The following is a 26,564-nucleotide window of genomic DNA, read 5'->3' as shown; positions in this document are numbered from 1 at the left end:
CAAATTATAACTGATAATTAATTGCCAATTAGAGATCTGTTCGTTCATATTTTTATTTGATTTTTTAATTATATCAGCAAGATCACCAGGATTGGTTCATCACGAAACCGTTGGCACACTACAAGCGTTTGTTAGATCAGAACATTAAAGTGGTCCTCGACAAGCGGGATAAAAATGGTCGCCGAATCTTTGTCACCAAGCTTGGTAAACTAAACATCAACACAATGGCTGCGACCGATGTATCCCATTTGGACGAGCTTTGGGTTGAGTACATGTTGAACGATTTGGAAACCCAGGAGAAGGGCATCAGCTGTCTGATCGATATGAGTGGATACTCGATCAAGAGCATGCGATATCTGACTCCCACCAACATTAAAGTTGGCATGCAGAGAGCCGATCTAATGCCACTGAAGCACATGGAGTTTCATGTGGTCAACTCGTCGGTGTTCTTGAACGCTGCCCTGGCTATTGTGTATCCGGTGCTGAGCAAACATTTCAAGGATCACGTTCATTTTCACTACAGAAACTGGGATTCTCTGCATGCGTGTTTGGGAAAAGAGGCCCTGCCAGCAGAGTATGGCGGAACGTACGGAGCGGAACTTGACTACGACCAGCTGAACAAGCAACTGTGGGATTTAGAAGAACACTTCGATAGTTTGATTCGGTTCGGCTGTGAATTGAAACCGAAGATCGACAGCACCATGTGCGCTGATTCCCCACAAAAGACGAAAAATGGAAAGAAGAAAAACAAGAGCAAGGATCAGGGTCAGATCGGTGTGAAAGTGTAAATATAGAATAATTAAGGTTAAGAGTTGTACATGTTTAATAAAACTTTATATTGATTACGGATACATGAGCTTATTCAAATCTAAGAACGCATATCGTTAATAGTCGTGTAGTGCTTTCTCTTCTCTCAGACAATTGGAAATCTCCTCCGCTAATTTATCCGTGGCGTCGTGAGACAGCCGGACCACGTCCACGAGACATCCACTTACCTCGGCAGTCAAGGCGAATGTCTCTTTAACTGTGTCTGTCAGCAGTTTTCCGGTATCGGATAGAACTTCACTCACAACAGCAACGGCATCGTCCATCTGGTTGAAGATAATGATTACTGACCTGCTTATTTCAAATAAGAACGCGCTACTTACATGACGAACCAAACATTTAACATTATCGAACAAGGAATTGTCAGCCAGACAGGTTTCGGCTAGTTTTTTGAGCTCTCCAACTTTACCAACTAAAACATCGGTTTGTTCTTTTGCGTTCTCATATACAACGTTCACCTGAGCTACGAACTTGGTGTGGCATATTTGAGCCTTCTCCAGACACCTTGCCGATATCTGGTCCAGTTTCTGTGGTACTAAGGCGGTACATTCCGAGAGGTGGTCCACTTTGGTACCCAAATTTTGTTTAAATTCCTCCAAATACAAGTTGACGCGCTCGATGGTCTGCTCAAGAAGTTGTTTTCCTTGCTGAACAAGGTTACCGAGCAGATCTTCCAATTTCTGTCGCAGCTCGTCAATCACGTCTAAACCCTGTTGAACAATTGATTCGAGAACGTTAAGGAGTTGATCGAGAATACTTCGGTGTAGGGTGGAAAACTGTTCATTCTGCCTTGTCTGGATATCACGTAGGAGATTCAGATGCGAGAAAGTTGCATCCTGGAACACTGACGCTGAACTGGATGCAACAACCAGTGCGCTTATGGAGAGAAGCAATAATATTTTCATTTTTAAATTTGATTAAATTGAACTGTAGCTGGGATTTGGACGCTACGATATATATACGTTCATGTAAAGACTGTGATGCATCGTTATCTATAGGAATTTTTAGGTTGTTGATAACATGAACGGTTGCAGTGCAGCATAATATATGATAAGCCTATGGATTAATTTAATTCAGCGTTTAAGGGAAAACCAGGTGCTCTGCCAGTCACCGATTGCAGTCGACCTGGTTTGGATTCCACATCGTTTATCTGGACGGTTTTCGGTTTGTTCAGTTTTGGGATTGTATATTTCGTTCTGGAACAGCTATGCTAGTTATCGAATTGTTTTGATTCAGAACAATATGATTCAAATGTTTTGGCGAGAGACGTAGAATTCGTCTTTTTTATACATTCGCTCAAATATATACCACAAATTTGTAATTTTGGATCTCCTCGCTAATTTTTTTTTAAAGTTGATACAACTGGTCTGATTGTAAATTTTGAGCGCGGGCGTCTCGTTCAGGGCCACAGAAGGCGGCTTCCATCATATCTCATTTCACTTCGGCATCTTTTATCTTGATACGAACCATCCAACGACAAATCACCATCCTTCTGTCATCATCACTCGGTTGTAAACATTAGTGCAGCGAACAAACAGTACCCAACAACCAAACAAAACAGTCCTTTTCAGGACCACCAAAACATTATCAAAGAGTTTAACGATGCAATTCTTCAAACGTATTAAAAAATCAGCTACTAAAATTCATTTTTTGCTCAAATGTAGTATTTTTTTGAAAAAAAAATTGCTCATTGGCTTCAATTTGATATGTCGGTCATCTGAGTAGGTCCAGCAGTTCAAAAGTTATGAATTGTTCGAAATAAGTCATTTTTGGATAAAAGGATCATCGATTAACTTTACAAAATCATAACTAGAAACGAAAGAAAACGCGAATGAAATTTTAGGATATGTTATGAAGAAAACCTCAGCTTTCAAGAAAAGCCCTCTATTTTCAACCGAGTAGACTATAAAAAACAAATGCAACCAATAATTACGAAAACAAAATCTTTTTTTTTGGTACGTGTAATATTTCTTCAAAGAAGACTATCTCATAGGCTTTATTTTGATATCTCAAGCATCAGTATCGGTTCAGTAGTTCAAAAGTTATAAATTTTTGTGGTGAAAAAAAGGAAAAATTGATTTTTTACTTTGAAGAATCGTAACTCAAAAACAAAAAATAACGCCTCTCGCTTTTAAAAAATATATAAAAAAGTAGATGAGTCTGGGCCTAGGGGCACGGCTGCTGTAGTAAATTGATCTCATCTGGTGCTAAATTCTGCTTATTTATATGGAAGGGAATGAAGAACGGACAAGTGAATTCAGGTAAGTAAAGTGCTAATGGACTTTTCACGAAAATCTAAGAACCACTCACCGTAACGCTCTCGTAGTCGAATCTTTGATCTTACACCCCGGTACAGAAATGAAAGACGTGGTCCTATGTCAAAAATGAAAAGTGGAATTGCTCAAACATTCCTTCTCGAATGAAATGATTTTATGTGCTATATTAGACCAATTTTATGTACACTCAAAACCGCCTACCAAGTATGCAACCAGCAATTCATGGCAGCCCGGACACACCAATGAGCGCTGCCATAAAATGCGCTTTGCCATAAACGTCTGCCAATCACGTTGTCACTTGGCTAGAGTCGCAGATTGTCACGATGATTCACGTTGTGCACTTCCCGAAGAGAGCAGTTGTCTGACGGGCAACCTGTAGTGTGAATCCGAGCGTCGCGCTGATTGGACCAATATTTTTCCTGGTTTTCGCTGATTCCCTCTCTCTCTGTTTGATGCGCAAACACACGCGAACAGTGTCAGTGTCAGCGTGTATCCGTTCGGACTTCCTGTGCGGAGTCCTTGCAGGCATATAGTATCGTAAGAAACATCTGATTGCGTGCACTGGTGGTGGTGGAGACGGTAAACTATTGGGAATGTCCGATGCTATCTTATCGGTGCGCTTGTGTTTGTGGTGAATTGGCAGAATTTTCATTCGAGCTTTTCCCCTCGAAGGTTAAACAAGTGAAAGTATCGCTTTTGGGAGGAACCGTGAAAATTTTCAAGATCCGAGAACTGTGATAGCTGAAAATTGTTCTATATGTTATGATTTTTGGGTCTCTACGAAACGTGATACTGTGTCAGAAATGTCATAATAATCGTGAAAATCGTAAATAAAAATAGTATTTTGGTGTCATGAGGAGATCACATCTCTAGAGCTCGACTGAATTGCACGAAGCGTGGCGTTGTGATTTGTTGTGCGGTAGTATAATGTTTCATCAAGAGCACTGACCTATTGAAAGGATATACGGCCCAAACTTGATGATCTTCGATGTAAGTGCTATTGGATATTTCGAAACTAAGCTAGAAAAATAGCTTGCGAATCTCAACTCACATAGTGTGTAGTTACTTTGTTACTTAATGGCTCATTTGCTGGCGACACCAATGTGACCGTGAGTGTTAACGGTGACGAAAATAATTATAAATGTGAAATTCCTCTCTGAAAGGGATATAAATTACCAATTTCTCAAAAGCTGAGACAAGGCAGAAAATGTCGGTATTGTCACGAATACTATAGTTCAGTGACGCTCATATGCGGATGAAAATTTGTGGCTGGCCAAAAATAAAAGAGAATGAAGAGGCATTGATGTGTGCTGCTGGTGAAATCGGTAGTAGACAACTTGGCCAGAATTCGCGTGACACCGTGCAGAAGTTTACGATATACATATACAAGCTAGTGTGAGAGGCGCCAGAGGAGAACAGCTCAAAACACGAGCATATTATTGTTTCAGCATTGTGGAACAAGTTGTGATGGATTGCAGTTAATGGTTGTAAATAAATTGTGGTATGAAGGAATGTGAAAAAGCATTTGTTGAAAATCGAAACACCTTCGGAGGTGAAACATCAAATGAACAGTTTGAGAAAATTTCGAAGGTAAAAGTAAAGAAGTGTTTAAATATTTGACAGACTAAAAGTTTAAAACAAATCGAACTATTTGATATAACACTTTTTTCGATGTGTTTAGGTGTATATGCCGTTTTTCGATTTTCACAGTGGAAACTCCAAAAAGTCTGGCTGTGCAACTTAGTATAACGGTGCAACACAATTAATTTCCCAGTAAATACAGCCCTTAATGCAAATCGTTTTCCGCTCACAACCGCGGAACAGAGTCGTTTGAAGTTCTACAGTGCTTGGTGCTTCTCGGAAGTCAAATTTTCTGGCGCCAAGAAGTCTGTTTATACAATGACGCCGTTCGTTTCGAACGAAGGATACCTCTTACTAGTTGAACACCGTTTTTTTTTCTATTTTTACATGCCCTGCTTGCGAGTTTTACTGGCGACACGCGATTATCAGTAGTTCAGTAGTCTTTGCTTCGCTCCTTCTCACACAATTCGCTTGAAATGATTTCCTAGTGCACGCAATATGCATGGTTCCAATATAAAAAAACAGGAAGTGGGTTATATCTATGGTATAACCGCAAGGGTGACGTAGGACTATCGTTGATTTAGAGATCATTTGTTTGAAGTTGAATCTGAATTCATTCTGAATGAATGAATATTTGGAGGACTTCGAAAACGAGAGCGTTACGTTGGAGGCTCAAGGTTTTATGCATCCAATATTGGATACGGAAATATCCTACTGATGGGGAAGAATAATCTTCAGAAGCTATCCTGTTAATTGCGATTGATTGAAAAATCACAAAACCAAATGTATTTGATCACAGTGTTACATGGAAAGAAAACATTCAAATAAACTCTTTAACATGAATATATTTTGAAAATTCCCAAAGGAACTGGCAGATTATTTTCAGTAACGATTAGATATTTCCACATTTTCCTCGATACTGGAAGCCCACCAGTGGTTAATGCCAACTCGATAACCACCTGTTAATAGCACTTGATTGAAACATATTTGGTCACAGTGTAACATGGATAGAAAACATTTAATTAAACTCTTTCACATGAATATATTTTGAAAATTCCCAAAGGAACTGGCAGATTATTTTCCAGCAATGATTAGATCTTTCCGGAACTTTCTCGATGCTGAATGGCATCCTAACGGAAAGAGTTCTGCGCGTGTATGTGTCGATCCTTCGCCGTCCACCTCCTCCAGCACGTTAGGCAACGATGTTGTCTTGTCGATGTCCTCACGAAAAATGAATGTGTCTCACCACCAGAATATCGCTTAAGTATGCTTTTTGTGTGTGATTGAATCGAGAGAAGGTGTGGTTTACGATGGCAATTTGGAAGGCAAACTAGAGGGGAATGAACTCTCTGAGCTCGGAACTTTCGGCGACTGAGCAATAATCGATTGCGGGCGCATACAATATTGGATACGGAAATATCCTACTGATGGGGAAGAATAATCTTCTGAAGCTATCCTGTTAATTGCGATTGATTGAAAAACCACAAAACCAAATGTATTTGGTCACAGTGTTACATGGATAGAAAACATTCAAATAAACTCTTTCACATGAATATATTTTGAAAATTCCCAGAGGAACTGGCAGATTATTTTCAGTAACGATTAGATATTCCCACATTTTCCTCGATACTGGAAGCCCACCAGTGGTTAATACCAACTCGATAACCACCTGTTAATAGCCGCGCGTGTATGTGTGTGTAGCGATGTCTTCCCAGGGAACCGTTTGTGGCATCACTCTCCTCCTGATAGATTCCCTTCTGGCCTAGGGTGCACAAACAGGCTCTTGGTGACACCGTTCATCCGCGCTTTCATGATAAATAAAGAGCTTCACCGCAACAGCGACAACATGCTCCAATCGCTGTTCAATTAGAACTGAGTGGATTTCCGCCGCTCGCTTATATACCGATTGGTGATTTCAATAGCCTGTTTTGAAAGCAATTTTAAGACTATATCAGCATTTCGTTCTAAAGACAGATTATTATTGTTAAGCAATTTTAAGACTAATATCAGCATTTCGTTCTAAAGACAGATTATTATTGTTATCACTCGTTGAATTGCACTGAAATCGATAACAACACCTGCAAGGAACAAATACTCAAAACGACCGAAATACGACTTCGTGTTGTTTTGACTGTTTTGTTACTTCGGACGTTTCGGGCGTCGGAGGAAAGTGACGTCCGAAGCAGGGGTATGACTAAAACGTCAAATCCCTCATATTGCCTGTGTACCCAATATTGCTGCGGTTCACTGACATTTTGGTTTTGTCAATTACTGTTGTTTACCACTCGGTCCGGTTATATAGTCGGATAGTGGCTAACTTTAAACTCCATGTTAAATGTGAACACCTCCATGTGAAACCGAAATATGAAAGTCGCTCATGCAGTTAGAAATAAAGCAGCGAATTTTTCTTTATTTTTACTATTTCCGTGATTTCAACGATTTCAATCCTCGCAAATGATTGGTAAACAAATGACGCCATATTGATTTTGATTTTGGGTAGCCTATATTCAGTTGATGTCTAACCCCTGGTCCGAAGTAACAGCCGGGTGCTTAAAATCCGAATCTGTACATTGGATATTTTTTGTATCTGCGATAAAAAGATGAAGAAGATAGATACGTGAACGATTGTTTTTGTAATGCATTCAATGATTGAAAACTAATAGCGTGCATCTATTAACTTGATTTGTTTACATTTGTTACATAGGACCTTTTCAAAAGTTACGCGAGAAATCATGTGGTTATTTGTACACAGCTGCTCTAAACAGTTAGTTTGATTGATTTGTGTTAAAATGAAAATCAATGGACACCAAACGTGTTTGCAAGGATTTTTTGTAATTTGTATCCAGGTGGTAGAAGATATTATATTGGCTGTTAGACATGCAGTGCGCGCATTGCAGATGAAAACAGCAATTCTGAACAACCATCGTGTGCGTGATATTGCTTTCTCCGTCATATCAATAAGGCTTCCGGTTGACCATGTATGCAACAATGATTGCGATATTATTGTTGCATACATGTGAGCCACTGCTCAGTAGTCTGTCAACAAAACAAACTGACATTATGTTTGCGATTTGTACTACGTGATTTCACTGATTTGAACGGTATGACGAGTCATGAGCGAGATTCTTCAAGCGAAACGATCTGGTGATCTCGGCAACAGAAAAAAGTAGGTGCGAAATATTTGTGTCTGAGCCTAGATGCACGGTCGGAAACTTGACGTAGGACTTTGAGGATAATTGCTTTTGAATTGAGATTTTGTAACTAATTTGAAATCCGTAAATTCAACTCATTCATGATTCCGAATGATGACCCTACAAAAATCTTTTGTTATACACTGCGTTTCACAACTATAGAACCACTCATTTTTTCTGAGTTTCCAGAGATATGTAAGAAATCGGTTGAATTGAAGTATATGGTGTAGGACATAATAACTATCTTCATTTATAAGACTGGCCATTTAAACTTTATTGTTGTGGCCAGGCGAGAAACATTTAAAAAACTAAAATACCAGTGTTTCATATCTATAAAACCAGGTGGAAAAACTCTCACTCGTTCACAAAATTAACGTCAAATTCATATGACTTATTATGAGTTTTCAATTCGTAACTCATTTTTAGTTCTTAATCAGTTCAAATAACCCATTCGGGGTGGTTTCGACCAAGCTGCGTCATGTTGTAGTGTGTATTTCGTTCTACGTAGAGGATTCTACTCGTTTAAGCTCTCCGAATCACTCATACTTCTTGTAAACTGCATCTACTTTTCTTACGATCATTCCTCATGAGTTCTTGATAGGGTCTGGTAAACAAGCTGACCAGTCCAGAATCTGAAGCCCCTATTCATTAAAACATGCCATGTCTTCCCGGATTTTATAATTGATACCAAATGACCCAATTACCACTGTGTTTTTCGTGCAAAAACAGAAGTAAATGATGCTGAAATACTTCGTTGTACTTCTAACTGTTCATTTGTGTTGATGGTGAGCTATCTAAACTTGGCTTTTTTGAGAAAGTTCTCCCAGAACCATAATAATCCCATCTTCAAAGCTCCAAGAACTATTGTAGAAGATAATCCCATGGGTTTCCCTATTTCACGAGAGCTTCTCTGATAAATAGAAATTCAACTTGAATAGAATTTCTTCATACTGGAAGGACTTACGGAACGTGTCATCTAATTTTTGTACTCGTAACTTTGCAGGCGGCAGTTTGATGGTTGAAGAAAATATTTTCAAAAAGGCTTGGTTCAGATAGCTTTTTATCAACACGAATGCCAGTCTTATAAATGAAGATAGTTATTATGTTCCACACTATATACTTCAATTCAACCGACTTCTTACATATCTCCGGAAACTCAGAGAACGAGTGGTTCTATAGTTGAAAAACGCAGTGTATGAACTGTACGGAATTGTAAGAGATTGTAGGAGAAATCAGATAGTTATTCCAACATTATCACGAAAAACTCGACATGATGATTTTTTTATCCGATTTATTTATTTAAGGCTCATTAGCATTTTAGCTGTAACAGAGCCGAATTTTAATCGTGTACATGTCACATGGTTATCATATCTATAATTAGCACATTACACAGTTGCCGTTCGCCAGTATTCCTTCTATACCATTACATAAGGTACATTCACACAGTAGCCATTTAGGCGTAAGAGTATTCTTTCTGTTCTTCCATTATCCAGTTGGACCACCGGACAGCGGAGACAGTTGATTGATCATTGTTGAGTTATTTATAGAACAGCAAGCCCGATGTGTCTTGCAGAGCAGAGCAGTTTTATGGATGAATCGATCTTATTTCGACCGTGGATCGATCTCCATCGCTGATGATTGTTGCGTGGACGTAGCTATTCTGTAACAACACAAAGATGGTCAATGAGGGTCCTGAGTTTTGAACTCACGATCGATCGCTTACGAAGCGAACGCGCAATCAATGTGGCTACGGAGACCCCCATCAATTGATGATGAAACGGACAGTATTTTGGCCGGATACCGGATAGCTTCAAGGCCGGTTAGCCGGATATCCGGCAGTCGGATATTCGTCAGTTTATATGCGAATACGAAACTAGAAGACACTGCATGTGTGCATGAATCAAATAAAAGATATTGCTGGCAATGTTATTGGAGTACATAAAATATCTTGTGACGAATCTTCTGAGAGTAACAGCTCATCGTCGTCTTCAAGACCTGTAAATGAAACAAAGGAGACGGCACAGCTTTATGATTGTTTCAACGAAGTGGAAAATGAAAATAATAATTAGCGTCGGGTTCAGAAAAAAACCATTGCTAACAAAATCGACGAAATGTGTAACCCGCGACGCTGGGAAAGCGTGCGAGCCAGTCGCTACCGGGGCTTTTACGTAGATAAGCGGCTGGCTTATGCGCCAGTCTTGCGAAGAAGAGGAGACCAGCCGCCGTGTTTGCTGTCGTTGCCCGGCTTTGAGACACCCAACACCTGAGGGCGGGTTTGTGTCCTTTTGTCGCTAAACCCGGTTTGTTCCGCGACTGTTGGCTGCGCTCCAAAGAGAGACCCACGACACCGTTTGTCCGCGTTCCGAATCTAAAGCAACAGAAATTCACTCCGGTGGTTCTCAATGAACACCGTTTATACTGAAATTCTCATCACTGGATCTACCTCAATGATGATCGGTCCCCACCCACCTTGAAGCTTGCTTCAGAAGAGGAAGCGGGGGCTTTATGCAACAACAGAAACGAGTCTCAACCCTGGGGGGGACTCGTGACCTCACACTGAAAAATCTATTCGGTTTGACGGGTTTTAGGCCACACCGCGGCCAGTAAATACGCAAAGTTTTCCTTGCCTAACAATCAAGAACTACATAAACATTTATTTACAATAATAATCTTTGAACAAACTAATTATATATTTAACCCACAACGATTCAATTTATATATATTCGAGGACAACATAAATTACGAACATTATTTTCCTTAAACGTCTATATAAACATTTTATTTGGTAATTTGGGTTTCGATCCTCTGACCCATCGATTCTCTGAACGGCACGTTTCCTAACTACTCTATCGCCTCATCTCATCCAGGCTTTTCTTTCTGCCGACGGGCTCGCGCTCACTGTCGGTTAGAACACTCTTCAAAATCTAGTGTGGCATTGTTGTGTGGCATTTATTAGTTGTGTGGTTCTTCTGTCTCTATTTATTCCTACATGCGCATGTATTAGTTACGGAAATAAATAGATTTGTACTCACGACCTAGGATTTTACGTGGTTCTGCTTTACCGTCGTTCGCTGCAGACGGTGAACGGGACAATGAATCAGCGCACACGGACGAGTGATGGCTCCGTGCTGCGTACTGTGTGCTGTTTCCCCTTTTGGCGCGAGTGCCGTCTTGCGTAAGCGCTCCGCGCGGCCACCAGAATTGACGGGTATGATGGTAACTTCCAGACCTTGCACGTGGGGTCAGTAAGCGGCTTTTTCTACATACCACATAAAAAACGAAATACCACAAAAGCCATAATAGAATTATTGTAATTTTAGCCACGTGCCACGTTTTAGGCTTACCTCCAATTGGGTTTGCTGGTGCACTGGAGAGTATCTAACTTCTTCAGCGTATCAATTAATTCGCACTACTAGTTTTCTAATCTCACTACACATTACAAAAAAAGGAGAAAAAAAGGAAAACCTTTAGTATACCAACTGCGATGCAACTTACTTCCCGACTTTTACCTTCAACACGGGTAACACGCGGTATAAAATCACTAACCGCTTCCGCCTTCTTCCACGGACAAAGTCGGAATGGGCGACCACACTTTTCGATCCTCAGATCAGCCAGATATTCATTGGAACCGGAACGGAAGTCGTAGTCGTTCCGAAGTCCCTTCTGTGCTTGGATTTGTCCCGCTTTCAAACATTCTCGGGCAATTGTCTTTTCATCTCCCGAGCGCAGTTTAAGTCGAGTCGCTGGCCGGTTTTAGGTTTCCAAGAACAAGAAAACCCACTGAAAGACTCTTTCCACTTGGGGGAAAACAACAGAAAATGAAAAAAAGGTCTACGAGGCATGTGTTGGTGCTCTGCGTCCTGGCTAAATTGAGCCGCCGAGTTACACCTGGCACTCAATATGGTCAGCCGCCCAAATCGAAAATGGGAATGGCACTCGCATTGCCATGCATCTCATTCTACACAGAGAAAGACACTCAGAAGCACACACCGTTATTGATTCTGAGCTGAAGAAAATAGTACGAGGGGTTCTCCAAAGTAATTTGTGGTACATGCTACAAATGTAAATCACGTTTGCGATTGATTCTAAATTTGGTGGTCATTAAAATCTAAGCAGAACTACATTAATTCAACTTCGTTGAATAATTTCGTTATTCAAGTTGGGATCCAAAATGAAAACTGGGCGTGAAACATTTATTATCATAAGTTTAAATTTTGTAAAGAAGTGAGAGTTTTTCCATCTGGTTCTATAGGTATGAAACACTGGAATTTTACTTTTTTGAATGTTTCGCGTCTGAACACAACAATTAATATACCGATTGGTGATTGAAAGCAATTTTAAGGCTCTTGAAATAAGTTTTTGGATGAAAAAAAAAATTGGTAGGTATAATATAACCGCAATATAACCGGTATAATATAACCGCAAGGTTGACGTGGGACTACCTTAGCTTAGCAATCATATGTTTGTATTGATTGAATTTTTGATTGAATGAAACTATTTCCGAATTCAACTGAATTCAATTTATTTGCTTTGGGAGTAAAAAGACTGAATAAATGCCATGTAAGGTTAATTCATACATTGTGATAGATTATGTTCTCCGTTACAAGTAAATTTTAGTGACTGTCCTTTTACGTTTGGTATGATTCCTAGGACAAAATATATGAACGGAAGATTATCAAACGATTATTTTATTTTACATTTCCCTCTGAAGTCTGCATCTCTCAAGTGTACGTACTTCTCAAACCGCTAATTTGCTGGATTTGATGAACTTCAGGCACTCAGTTTTGATTTTGACTGTACGTCGAACGCATATTGTTTAATCAATAGGCGTTTTGGCAGCAAACGGTTATCAACATTTTGCCCAACCATCAAATAGTATGCGTAGAAATTCAGTGAGTAGAGGATATGAAGGCATATCCTTCAATGCAATCTTGAATAACCGAGCCAAAGCGATGTGTTCGTTGTCGCTTTTGTAATCCGTGTTTGAAGAACGCTTTCTGGAGTGCAAAACGAAACATGCGGGTGCAGAAGTTCCCGGCTTGCATGAATCAACAACTTCAACTTCTACTTTTTATACAACAGATGCTTTAAACTTGAATGTTCATTCGCCTCTAGTGTCTGCACGATTTTCCCACGTTCCTAAGTTTAGAAGACTGTGTTAGGGAAACATATTCTAGATTATACAAAGGCAAGCGAGTATAAAAGTGCTCGCATTTTGCATTTATTTGCAAAGCCGGTTTCCCCAGACACCTTGCCAATTTTCACACGCTCCATGTCGGAACATCGGAACAAAAATACCCCCGACTTGCATTTATTTGCAATGCCGATTTCCCCCAGGCACCTTAGTTTTGGAATCTCTATTAGGGAATACATTTCGGTGGGAATAAAAGCTCTCCCTACTTTCATGTATTTGCAATGCCAATTTCTCCAACACTGCTTGGTTTTGAAGTCTGTGTTAGGGAACATATTTCGGTGAGAACAAAAGTCCCGCTACTTCCATGTATTTGTAATGCCGATTTCCCCAAGGCTGCTTGGTTTTGATGGCTGTGTTGGGGACACCGTAAATCGGGCCAATCAAAACGAGGCAGTTAGGGCGTTTAGATAACGCTTAACATTTTACAGTTATTCAATTGTTTATCTAATGAAAAATAATATTTTATTAATTGCGATAGATATGTAGAAATATTCCCTATCAATTGATGCAAACATCTTTCCGATTCAGTAAGAAATGTTCGAGTTTTAAGCATTCGAAATCTTGCATTTTTTCCTGCATGTTCTGTGTTTAGGTTTTCATTTTACCCCCTATATCTTCCGGTTAGACGTAGTCCCACGTCAAAAGTAACAAGTATATAACGCGTATCTATTTTATCTTTCTAATGAAGTGTTTATCATACCATTTCATTCGGTTGTTTAGGAGCTATTAATGCTCAAAACCTCGGTCTCCGGCGTAACGCTTTCGTTTTCGAAACTTTGATTTTACACCCCGGTGTAGAAATGAAAGACGTAGTTCTACGTCAAAAATGTATTCATTGCGTAGAAATATCTCCTATCAATTGATGCAAACATCTTTCCGATCTATTGAGAAATATTCGAGTTACAAGCATTCGAAATCTTTCAGTTTTTCCTGAATTTTCTGTGATTAGGTTATCAGTTTCATTTTCATAACCCCTTGTATTCCGGTTAGACGTAGTCCTACGTCAAAGAATATTTGTAATGCTGTTCTGGTGTACAACGATTAGTAATTATTCGAACATTTATTCTCCTTGTTTAAAGGAATGCTGTATATGCAGTTAAAATTGTTGGTAATCTGATGATTCTATTAGAATGATTGAAACCGATGATGTTTTTATTTTAAGCTATTTATGAAATCCCAGAGAATTTTCAACACGATTGGTATGCAAATCGTTGTCCGTTCATTCGTCAACATCCATTATCAGCAAACATAGTTATATTATTACATATAAATTGGACATATTTTTTGATCTGGCACCCTTACTGACACGTAATCTTGACGTAGGACTAGTTGATTCAGATGAAATATTGGAGGCTAAATTTCTCAAAACTATCCAAAATTTTAAGTCCATTCCGGAGATTCAAAGTGGCATTATTGAAACAAATTCCAGTTCATATAGATTACAAGCATTATAATTAGTAAGATAAAGAGGTGGAACAAATAATCCGTACCAGTTGCAAATCGTTGTGGGCAAATATATTTTCAGAAAAAGAAAACGAATTTCTAGACTGTAAGAAATTCATGAAGCTTACTGATTGGCTTACTTGAGCATTTGGACAACAGAAAAGACGTGATATAAATGCTATGGTAATTGACAAACAGAAGTTTGATCTGAAATGACTAATTTCATGATACAATTAGCGGGAACATCTAAGAATGTGTGATTGATTGAACATATTCTCCATAAAATTTATCAAAAAATGTTAAATATTAAATAATAAATATATTTTTTTTGTGTCCCGTTTTTTTCTGAACTATATGGTCAGCCTAACCACATCAAAAAGATAAAAAAATATAAAAAATTAAAAAAAAAATTATTGTGATGTATAATTCTTGAAAATATTTTTGATTTTATATATTTCCTATAGAGACCAAAAATTTTCAAACTGCAATAAAACACGGTGTTGAAGGTCGTCGCAGCAATACTCTTCAGAATTTGTTAGTATATTTTATAACAATATAATATACTTATACGTTATTCTGTTATTATGATAAAACAAAATGTGTTTAAGAAATCGTTTTGTTTTCGAGAAAAAATGCATTTTTTTTTGCAATTTTTCATATTTATATCTCAGGTATAGTACCTGCTACAGTTCTGAAATTTTGAACTTTGCTTAGTGAAAGTGTCTACTTTCTATAGGAACTAAAGAAAAACAGATTGACGACAGTCACTTCTCCGATTTTTGTCCGTCTGAAATCCCAAAGTGGGAATGGCTGTATATACATATTTAATGTATATATAAATCGCTCGTAGTAGAAGCATGCACACTCCCAAACTGAGAATTTCTGTAGTTAAGGATAAAGAAACGAACTCATTCTTCATCTCCAATTGCAAAAATCATCACATTTCAACAATTTTACTGAGTTTGCTTGAGAGTTCATAGAATCATAGTAGGGTTTTGTTGTTGGACTAAGCCTAAGGGGTTTTCAAATGGTGATCCGCGAGAAATAAGTGCTCATTCATCAGAATAATCGCTCCGCGTATCGATCATGCATTCATGCAATGATAATCGCGGGTCATCCGCTCGTGAGCTGGCTGTCTTGTCCAATTATCTCAAGTTTGTGATGTCCTGAACCAATTTGGAGCATGTTTGCACATGGGCAGGAAACCCGGAAGTAACAGAAAAGCAAACTTAGCTGATCCCGACGACAACCTAGGCAAACTCGTCGATGATATGATTCGAAATGATCTACAATTCCCCTCAAAACCGTCTCGCAAATTCTATTGGAATGACCTGGGCACGTAACGGGTGTTAAATAAAAAGTGAGAATTTTCTCAATCACACATAAAAAAAATTGTTTTTTCATCGATTTCAGTATTTTTTATTAATAACATAATGTATTTTCTTCAGAAAAATGCTGTTCGACGCAACTTTGTCGCGATGCTCTCACAAGAACGTTGTACGGCACTTACGTCCATTTTCCGGATACAATTCCGGATTCTTGTAGTCAGTTGCTTCGTGTCCTTGGCCCTTCAATTGTTTTTATACACTAGGGCACTGAGTGAGCCAAAGAAATCCTCTATTAGGCGGCACTGGGGCAAGTTTGTTGGGTTACGATCTTTCGGCACGAACGGTATCTTTTTTTCCTCAAGATACGCCAGCGTCTTCTTGGCGTAATGGGGAGACGCCTTGTCCGGCCAGAAGACGTTCTTCCCATCCGCGTGATGTTCGTTCAGGAACGGCAGCAGGATTTTATCGAGGTACTCTTCTCGGTAGATTTGTTGGTTGATTGCCAGACCGCTCGGCTTAAACCAAAAAAGGCTTTGAAATGCCCCCGTCGGAAATGGCGATGTACAACATAACCTCTTTTTCAAACTTGTGCTTGAACTTGTATTTCACTTCAGGCGGTGTGGATGACTTGTGGCTGGAGTAGTAATTATCATTTCCTGGAATATACGTTCTGGACAGCGGAAAATAGCTTTTGTCGTCCAGAACGAAAGACGTCCCGCGGTATTTTTTGGTCATCCACCGACACTGTGATTTAACCGTCTCAATCTGCTCCTCCGTGTACTCCGGCGACCTCGTCTTCTTCCTGCAGACGATTCCTTCCATCTTGAGTCCTTGTTGTCAAACAGCTTCTTTAACGATGTCTTCCTCTGCTTCGTCTTTATCGTCACCGGACGACCACTTCCGACCTTCCGCTCTACGTTCAGGGAACCCAGGATACGATATACTGTACTGACAGGTACATTCTTCCTTAAAATGTGCCACCGTGAACTTTTTTCCTTGCTAGAAATGCGTTTCGTAGAACCGTACAATGCGTTCGCGGAGCACGTGTTGTTTCGACGCCATCTTTGCTTTGACTAAATTCAAACTAGCAAAACCAAACACGCCTACTGTTTCTAGGGAGCTCAAAGAGTAATTTTCTTGGAGAAAGAAAATTTTTTACGATGTTTATTTGAGTTACTGAAAGGTATTGAAAAAAATCTCATTTTTTATTTAACACCCATTATTGGCTTAGTTATTGAACAATTGAATTACCACAAAATATGTCCCGGGTGGGTACCACGACGTCTCACAGACGGAAGCAAACAGCATAGATTGGAATGCTGCGAACAACCTTTACCGTGAGGATTAAGAGTCTACCAATAAGACCCATAAGGGAAAATGCGGAGCACTGAATAAACACAACCGATGTTAAGAGAAAAAAAACTGACTATCAATCTCCAATGTCGAGATCATTTAGATATGCTGTTCTCTTCATTCTCGAAAATGTATATTCCTTGATTTAACGATAATTTTATTCCATTTGAATACAAAACTGAAACCTTTTAATCTGTTTTATTATTTGCTTCTTAGAGTGTTCGTTCAATTGCTTTTGAGCTATCGTATCGTCATCTAAATGGCGAATGACCGTTTAGTTTGTGATCTTCAAAATCTCATGGAACATTTATATACATGTTGGTGATTCACTCTTGCTATCTTGATAAGAGTAGGAAATGAAAAAAATGCAATTTTGACTACTTTCTACTTTCTACTTCTATTTTTTTCGCTTTACTTTCATTCTAGAAAATGATTTCATGACGTAGGCCTTAGAATCATGAACCTGGCACCAAACGCATACCCAATCCATCGATTTAATGCACAGCTATAGTATTGAACTAAACAAAAGCAACCGATCGATATAGTTGAATCAACAAAATAGACAAATACTATTTTCCTAAGTCTAAAAAGAAAATTAGAGACGCATAATGTCGAGCACCGGAAGCACACCCATCAACAGTCCACGGAAGGTGTTCGGGAAAACAGCCACGCTGGACAGAAATGCCATGTTGGAGTACGAGATGAATAAGAATCTAGGTGAGTTTAGCAACGTCGTCACTAACGTACACAATTAGATAGGAGTGAGTGTTAGTGTATATGACGATTTCAATTGTGTCTCGTGAAAAATGTGGTCAGTGGCCCAAGTTTGGTCGCCTAAATTTTCCTTTGTTCGTGATTCGTGATTCGTAATTTGCATTTACAGACAGTAAGTTTCGTGAGAAGGCTGAGAAGGAGCTGGGCGAAACGGGAGGGGATCTGACTTACACAAAAATACGCCAGCTTCGTCAACAGCTGAACATCTATGCGGAACATCATCAGCGGGGATTGGGCGGCCGAAGGGATGATTCATTTTTGTTGCGGTTTTTGCGCGCGAAAAAGTTCGATGTTGATAAGGCGTTCAAAATGGTATGGTGATATCGGAGTGTATGTATTTCTTCATTTATATTATATCCTATTTTTTCAGATGCAAAAGTATTATAGGATGAAGGATGAGTATCCAGAGATATTCAAGGTCTCTCCACCATCCGAAATGAAATTTATGCTGGAGATGCAGATCCAGTGTATGTTGCCGAAAAAAGATGATAGCGGGCGACAAATTTATATATTTAGAGTTGGTAAGCATCACTCTTCACATAAAACCCAACATACAACTTATCCCCTTGTGTCGTATTTTTTTCTCTCGCACTCTCGCACTAAATTCCAGAGAAATGTGATCCATACAAAATTCCAGTAGACTACGTATTCCGCAGCAATGTGCTTGCCCTGGAGGATGTGGTTCGGAACCCGGAGACTCAAATCGGTGGCCTAGTGGTGCTGCTCGACATGGCGGGGTTGGGATTCGCACATGCTAGGTTGGGCGAGGTATTTGCAAACAAGCGAGGTATGAAAACTTATGTTTTGTTTACCATGTTCCCGCAGATATTTGTCACCGCATTTGGCTAGGAAGACTGTGGAGGTCGTCCAGGAAGCTTTTCCCATGCGTTTCAAAGCGTTCCACGTGCTACACGAGCCGTTCTATTTTGATGCCATCTTAGCAGTGTTGAAACCATTTTTAAAAGACAAAATTCGTAGACGGGTTGGTATTATTAAATATGTCAAAAATTAGAATGTTTCAAAATTTTCGCATTATTTTAGATACATTTACATGGAAATAGCCTTAGCTCGTTGCACAAGTTTGTCCCGAAAGACGTTTTACCGACGGAGTACGGTGGAACTCAGCCACCGTTTGACAATACAGAATGGCGCACGTCCATTCTTGACAACGAACAGTACTTTATTGATTTGGAGTCGTACAATAACGGCGCTGAAAGCTGCTTCCAGGACGCGCTGGATAACGTCGACGCAGAGAGCATTGAGAGTTTGCAGTTTGGTGATACAGAAACAGAGGACAGTGAGTTTGATGATGATGACAAGCGGGTTCTGAGTCCGAGGCGGACCCCGCGGTCCGTAGTTGATATTGAGGAGATTTTTCTCAGGAATGATATGAAAGAGATGAGTGTCAATGGGACAGTAGACGCCGATGGGCGTCCGGAGAAAGAGGTGGAAGATACGAAATAAAGCGAGTGGGTGCGAAGTTACTTTTTTAAGTTATGTTTTATTTTATTTATTACACTAAGTAGTCTATTCCGCTTTCATCTCACAGTGTTCATGCAAGTGATGATATTATTTTGTTCTATTTAAAATTAATTTCACGACGGGCCGAATACGATACGAGTATCATCTTTATACCTGACTAGCTGACCCAGCGAGCTTCGTCCCGCCCAAAATAGATGTTTTCAAATTAACACTTTCGAACATCGTTCGTTGTTCCAATCCCAGAGATATTCTTTGATTAAACTACTAAGTGGCCTCATTCATGGCTAGAGGTGAATGAAGTTTGTTATCTGAAGCCTCAAAAACTGATAAAATCATTCTACCAATAAATTCGCGATGATGAATTGTGAAATGAGGTCATCTAGGGTGGGGTGCAGCATATAACTCTATTATATTAGCAAACCCGAAAGCAGTTTCAGATTGTTAAAAATGGAATGAAAATTCTTACTTGAAATTTTTGGAATGCTTAGAACACGTAGTTTTTCTTAGTTTTTCAATAAATTTTCTAAGAAGACCAAATAGTGACATGTTGATATAAAACAATTCTCGTTCAAGATTCTTAAATCAACACAAAGCTCATTTTCCTCAGTGAAAATTCCAATTTATTCCATAACACCTATCACGATGTCATTGTGGAACATATGGTAATTCCATTTTTTGAATTTTCCCATTTTTTTCAAGTTTTCTGGTTTTTTTTTTCGATTTCTCTCTCTAACATTGAACAACGGGCAGAAACGAATAGAACAAAATAAAAACGGCTGAAATCGGATCTTCCCTGAGTTTCGCGCTTAACGACACATTTGGCGATCCATTTTTGTTTATATAGATAAGGAATTGATAAATCTAGGTCAACTCGTGTTCAACAAGTAGGATCAACAGCTGATTTTGATTTTCAAGGCACTAACTCATGGAAGCAAGCGACTTTGATCGCATTCCATTTAGTATGTTTCCATTATTAGAGAAAAGTATTGTCATAACAGGCATCCAATGATTCTGATTTGTTTTCACAAGTGTGTTGTAATATTTTAGGCTAAATGATTCTCATCATTAATCTGGACCGGATAATTTATATTCATTGGCATCAACGTTCCTAGATGTACTTCACTCTTTAATTAGTACTTCGTTAAGATTTTCATTCCGAATAGTACTCATTGTAATCTTCGAGACACGCTCGAGAAAACGCGTTACGAAATTGGAATTCGAAGGAGCTTTCTTTAGCGAAAACCTCGTCTTTTGTCAAACGAACGAGTCTTTAGCATATCTGCCGGAATTATTACAAAGCATTACAAACTTTCTCGAAATTTTAATTTAGAATGATAACATCGAAATGTTTTCAAAATACTGCTTGTTATCGACTCAGTTGCATTGGTTTTAAAGAGACGATTTTCTTGCTACATTTTAGCTTAAAATCTTTATATATAAAAGAGTGTTTTTCCCACGTACGTATAACTCATCATCACAGGAGAACGGCTGATCAGATCTACGTCGTCCATATATTTTTTGTGCGATAACATACAAACTCTCTTGAGGTATATTCGTTGTTTTTATCAACCAAAATATTCTCTAGAAATACATTATATGGCAGAACAACGTTTGCCGAGTCAGCTAGTTAGAGTTAAAATGATGGCAACTAAATGATAAAGGATGACTCGAGAGAAAGGAAAAGGAGATGCGAAGATGGAACTAATCGAGACAATCACGAACGAAAATCGAAAGCTCGAGAAGAGCCAAACATTTCTCCGAACTCGAGGGGAATTCTCTTAATTCGAGTTGACGCATACCCTGTCGCCATCCCGATGTCATCCGTGAAATCAACGTTCTCCACACCTTTTGGCCGACTTCTGTTGAGATCTTCATCGAATCCAACCTAATGGATGTCTCGTAACTCAGAAATCAGTACAGAAAATAACTTCTTGTTATTACGCTCAGGTAACCAGTGACCTTCATTCGGTGTAGTGACTAAGCTAAAGTGACCAGATGATAAGAGATTTAACGCGGGACACAAAAAACAAAACGTTATGTATATATGTTATGTGAATATAAACCATAGTTTAGCGAGTCTAAACTGATCAGTATTATTTTCTTCTGAGTATCGGCACTCAGTTGTGATTTTTCGGTGGTTTAGATTTTGTTTACGCCCGAAAATCACTCGCTCAATCAGAGTTTTTACGCCTGGCAAGCCCGATTCAAATCCTACAACTAATTTCAGATGGCGATAAAAGATAATTTATAGGAACAAATTTTCTTTAGATCTTACGTTTATTAAGTCTACAACAAAAATGATTCAAGGCTGTTGATTCGCAGCAGCAGCACTGTCAAGCAACTAGATAATTTTTCCATACTGCAAGCTCCACCCCACAGCAAAGGAGTTGGACATCCTGAGGCACTTTGTGTCCGCCAGATATAGCCGATCTGGTATTTACAATATCATCTCTTTGCCGCTCCTTAAACCGGGAGATCGAAGCAACCGGCCAAACGGTGGAGAAGAATCAGGCCAAAATGGACATTTTTATGCGGAAGCTTCAGACGAGACCTGAACAGCAGGCAATCACCCAGAAGGAGTAGCTTGAGGTGCTGCTGAAAAACTTCTTTCCAGCGAAAGAAGTGAAAAACTTCTTTTCGTACTCATAATGAAAGACGAGACGTACTTGATGCTAGAGTTCAACGAATGGCAGGGGACCGGGTACTTTACGTTCCCCAGGTAAGCGATGACGTCGAATATATCATTCACATCAAGTTCTCGAAGAAGGTCCTTCTCTGACAGACGTGAAGGTAATGTCCAAGCCGCTCTTCTTTCGAGTCATGTGGTGAACGGGGAGATATATAGTACGAAGTGCTTGCCGGAGTTGGGAAGGTGATGTGGTCTTTATGCCGAACCTGGGATCAGTCCATTATGCCAAAAATCACTGGAGGATGGATCGGCTGCAGATAAACATTGTCGCGAAGACCACCAACCTTCCAAACAATCCCCAGCTTCGCCCGATAGAAAACTTTTGGGCGAATGGCCAAATAGAGAGACAGACGACCCCCAATGTCACGAAAAGGTAAAATGATACGCCGGTATACATCTATTCATCGGCCATGGTTCAGGTACCGGCCAACTTCCGTAAGACCGCCCAGCGCTTCATCAAACAACTCTGCCTCTTCCTGTCGAGTATACACTAGTTTTTCCGAAACGTTAGGACCTGACCGAGCTAGGGGACCAAAGATGAACTTTTCGTCTGACTCACGTTGGTCCCTGCGGATCAATAGAGGACTTTTATAAAAATCATTTTCCAATTTTGTTGCTGTCGCTCCCAGTTGACACTCTTTAAACAAAAAGCCCAATGTCGGTGCGATGAAACCAACTCAACGTATTAATCTTTGGATGCATTAGAAGCGCTCTTGAACAGCCTGCCAAACAAAAGTTTTTTTGAGGTTCATCCATTTACGAAAATCAACATGATCAAATTGTGATATTGAAATATATTGATATCGCGGGACATTTTCGTTTCTTTTGCCAAATTCGGGACGTTTCGCGGGACGGAATCTTACGCGGGACATTTTGTTGAAATGCGGGACTGTCCCGCGTAACGTCTGGTCAGTTTAGACTAAGCGATGGCCTCACAGTTTGCGCTATTGATGGCGATCTTGATGTCGATCGTTACTACAGCACAGTATCGATCCCCTCTCAGCTTCTGTCTGAATTATTTTCCGACATTTTCGATCGGAAATTGCATTCACGGTTGACTTTTGGTTTCAGAATTTGAATGAAACTGAATCCTGCTTGTCGAGGAAGTGAGGCATTTTTGCTGAACCATTCTAAACAGTACCGGGTAAATCTTTGATCGCTGCTTTCATCGCTAGGGGATTGCATCGAGATGCTTTTACACTTTCCGACTTACCGCCACAGCCACGAATTCCTCGATGGAGGCATGCTTGTGTTCCCCCCAGTGTTGCCACACGTACAAATTTATCTGGAACGGTTCAGATTTTTTCGTTATTTCTGGTACAGTGGACCCGTTTATGAATGAACCGTCAGTAAAGAACATTTTATCAGATCTAACTTTCCCATATTCTGCCGAAAATATCGGTGGAATAGAATCGGAGCGTAGGTGATCTGGGATTCCATGGATTTTTTGTCGCATGGACAGATAAAAAATGACAGAGGAATTGCAGAAGTATGGGAAGCAAACTTGGTTGGAGATGCCTGGTGAAGGGTGCACGTCGTGTGTAAGGTACTCATGGTATAAAGACATAAAACTTGACTGAGGAGTCAGTTGGAGTAGATTTTCGAAGTTATCAATTGCCAATGGATTCATAATGGCGTGCATTATCATGGTGGAATATTATCGACTCGTGTCTGGTTGCATAATCTGTACGTTTTTCGGCAATAACTCAAAACTGGATCAATTGTTGTCTATAGAAGTCTCCATTGATTGTTTGACCTGGTTTTAGCAGTTCATAGATCACACCCTTCACACCTTTTTGATCCCACCAAATACAGAGCATTAATTTGGCACCGTGGAATTCGGCTTTGACGTTTTGCTCCTTTTGTCGTAGTGAATCCATTTTTGGTTCCCGGTAATGATACGATGCAAAAGTCTTCCATTTGTGCCGTTCAACAGAATTTCCTCGCTTTTGGATGTATCCACGGCTTTGAGTCATATGGTCAAATAGCTTGCACAGTTACTCCCAATGATTCTGCAAGTTCTGTTTGCGTTTGACATGAATCTTTCTGTCTTCAACACTAAAATCACCACACCATTTATCCAATGGTGAAGAGTCACCATAAAGTTCCACAAGCTTTCGATGTACTTCAGCTGCAAAGAGCAAACGTTTCATTAGAGAAGTTAACAAATAAAGTAATTTATTTTGTACCGGAAAGGAGGCCAATCGGAAACTCCTGTGGCACCACCAACAACCAAAGTCGGGTCTATAAAAACAAGAATGAAAGGCAGAATAGAACACAGAACTTTTCAATGATATATTGAACAGATAATATAATTGTTTTCACAATGTTTATACCGATGGGTCTGAAGCAACAAAACGCTCGGGATCAAAAGTCTTAACCGGTATTCGAATGCGACATACAGGACATACACATGGCTTTCTTGTGCAATCTTACGTAGACTCCCCTATATGCAGAAGCCAACAAAGACTCATAATCGAACGTATTCTTATAGAGTGTTCATTTCTGAAAAAAAAGAATGGGGAGCGCAGAAATTCGTGGGAATCTATAAGAAATTTTTAGAAACAACCGCGATAGCGAAACGAAATTATGAAAGATTTGTAAGAAGACTATGACTTTCAATTTGCTTCCATTATTTATTTTTGTCGAAATAGACGTGAATGACGATAGGGTTGAAGCATCTATAAGCCAAGAAAAAGGTACTCCGGAATATCAAGGGTAATCTTTGCATCAAAAGCCGGGCATTTGAATAAATAGCCGTTGAGGTAGATTGAAATTTTGTTAATTGATTGTATGCAATCAGAGTTTAGCAAGAGTATATTCAAACATATTAGTAATTCGAAGCTCGAGTAATATTTTTTTCAGAATAATATAGATTTCCTATGTAACAAATATTTTTAATGGAAAAGAAGTACAGATGAAAAAGATTTCTAGTCCTTCCAGCATAGATTAGTACGTGGTAACAGTGGTTATGGATAACATACGTAAATGCCGCAGGCTACATCTTGCCTATGTAAAATTTCTGTAGTTTCGAGAATCGTATAAGTTAAAGGATTATTCATTATTCATGGAATGTTGACAGAGTGACCGAAAGATTTATCTTTCTAAGACAAATATCAATTGACGACGTTATCGAAATGTACTACTTCCTAAAAAACAGTTAATTTTCATTCGTGGCTCTTATGTTAATTTTCATTCGTGGCTCTTATTACCTGAATCTGGTTTAACGCCTGAAACTAATTGAATTTACTGGCGAAATAATATCCTGCCTCCAGCCGTAGACAATGAACTTACTCAACCGTTACTGCTGAATTTATGATAACATTGTCTCGCATACTGGAGCTGTTGAATTGATAATTTTTATTTCACAGGAAGAGTACTCCGTTCATGGTTACAGCCAGGCAAGCGAAAATAAGTTGTCGGGTACCAAGCGTCTCCTCCCACACTCCTTTCTTTGCATATCTACACTATACAAATATCCTCCTCCGGACGAATGGATAATTTTCCCGCTTGAACGAAAATCAAGTTGTGCTTGGGATAGTAATAAACTTCCCAATGCTGCCGGAACATTGCGAGATTCGTCAGTGGAAACTGTGAGATGAAAGTTGTATTATTCATGTGATTGTTACATCAAATTACCATACATTTGAATACATAGACTGGTTGAAGGATTTTTGGTTGAACAAGGAATCGTGTCATGTGTTGCGCTCAGGGGCTTTGCCGACAGATCTCTAAGAGTGAAACACCACCAAGCTTTAATCGAATAAATGTGTGGAAGGAAAATCTGCGATATTGTGTTGCTGTCGGAAAATACAGTAATCTCACATTCAGGAAACGAGATAACAGTGTTCAGTGCGAGTAATAAAGGACTGAGATACGGGTACGTGGAAGTGTGGACGCATTGGCACAATTGGCGAATGGTGGGCGGTAGATCTGCTCCCTTGCATTCCAATGCGAACCGTGTGGTGGTACAAATAGGATGGTATTAAATTGTAGCACAACCAGATTTCATGAAGCAATTCAGATTCAATTACGACAAGAAGAGATTTTCGTGTTTCATAGTCAGAAGAAATGCGCTTAAAGATACAAAATCAAAAAGACACGTACGACATAACGAAACATAGATACCTTTAACAAATCACAATGGAAACCCATGAGGTTCAAATTTCAATTATTGATGGAAATAGAGTTCCATATTTAGCTAGTTTGTAATTACGAAAAAATTAAAGTGTTACCGGATTTACGAAAATGTTAGATCAATTCATATTATTCCTAGTGTTGGAGAGAATCATCTCAGATTGCTCACATATTTGCCTAAATCAAGCTTCAAAGCAAGCTTATATCATGCAAAACAGATCACTGCGCAAAGATCGCCATTAGATTTATATCTCAATCATAGTACAATTTGGAAGTTACATCGAAAATAAA

The 26,564-nt window shown here is 39.3% G+C and overlaps 3 protein-coding genes across 4 annotated transcripts in view; 2 read left to right on the top strand and 1 right to left on the bottom strand.

The window, feature by feature from the left end:
- The window catches only part of LOC129774367 (alpha-tocopherol transfer protein-like), a 35,189-nt gene extending 34,338 nt beyond the window's left edge, over window positions 1-851 (top strand). The window contains exon 4 of the mRNA XM_055778100.1: window positions 78-851. Coding sequence (XP_055634075.1) covers window positions 78-788 — 711 coding nt within the window. The 3' untranslated portion in view covers window positions 789-851. The remainder of the gene's footprint in view (window positions 1-77) is intronic.
- Window positions 806-11,115, bottom strand: LOC129774375 (uncharacterized; the record flags this gene model as incomplete). The annotated part of the gene is made up of 3 exons (XM_055778109.1): window positions 806-1,091; window positions 1,149-1,535; window positions 10,936-11,115. Coding segments are annotated over 3 exons (774 nt in total), but the record flags the coding sequence as incomplete, so codon positions are not given.
- Window positions 3,487-26,564, top strand: LOC129774366 (alpha-tocopherol transfer protein-like). Of its 2 annotated transcripts, none has more exons than XM_055778098.1 (7): window positions 3,487-4,091; window positions 17,618-17,908; window positions 18,075-18,277; window positions 18,336-18,486; window positions 18,576-18,723; window positions 18,791-18,947; window positions 19,007-26,564. In XM_055778098.1, exons 2-7 carry the CDS (start codon window positions 17,800-17,802, stop codon window positions 19,427-19,429), a joined length of 1,191 nt encoding a protein of 396 aa, XP_055634073.1. In that variant the 5' UTR covers window positions 3,487-4,091; window positions 17,618-17,799; the 3' UTR covers window positions 19,430-26,564. The 2 variants fall into 2 exon arrangements, with proteins under 2 accessions (XP_055634073.1, XP_055634074.1); XM_055778099.1 differs by having other exon boundaries at window positions 3,487-4,691.

The sequence above is a fragment of the Toxorhynchites rutilus genome, chromosome 3, assembly GCF_029784135.1.
Source record: "Toxorhynchites rutilus septentrionalis strain SRP chromosome 3, ASM2978413v1, whole genome shotgun sequence".
NCBI lineage: Eukaryota > Metazoa > Arthropoda > Insecta > Diptera > Culicidae > Toxorhynchites > Toxorhynchites rutilus.
This window is presented reverse-complemented; position numbering and strand designations above follow the sequence as displayed.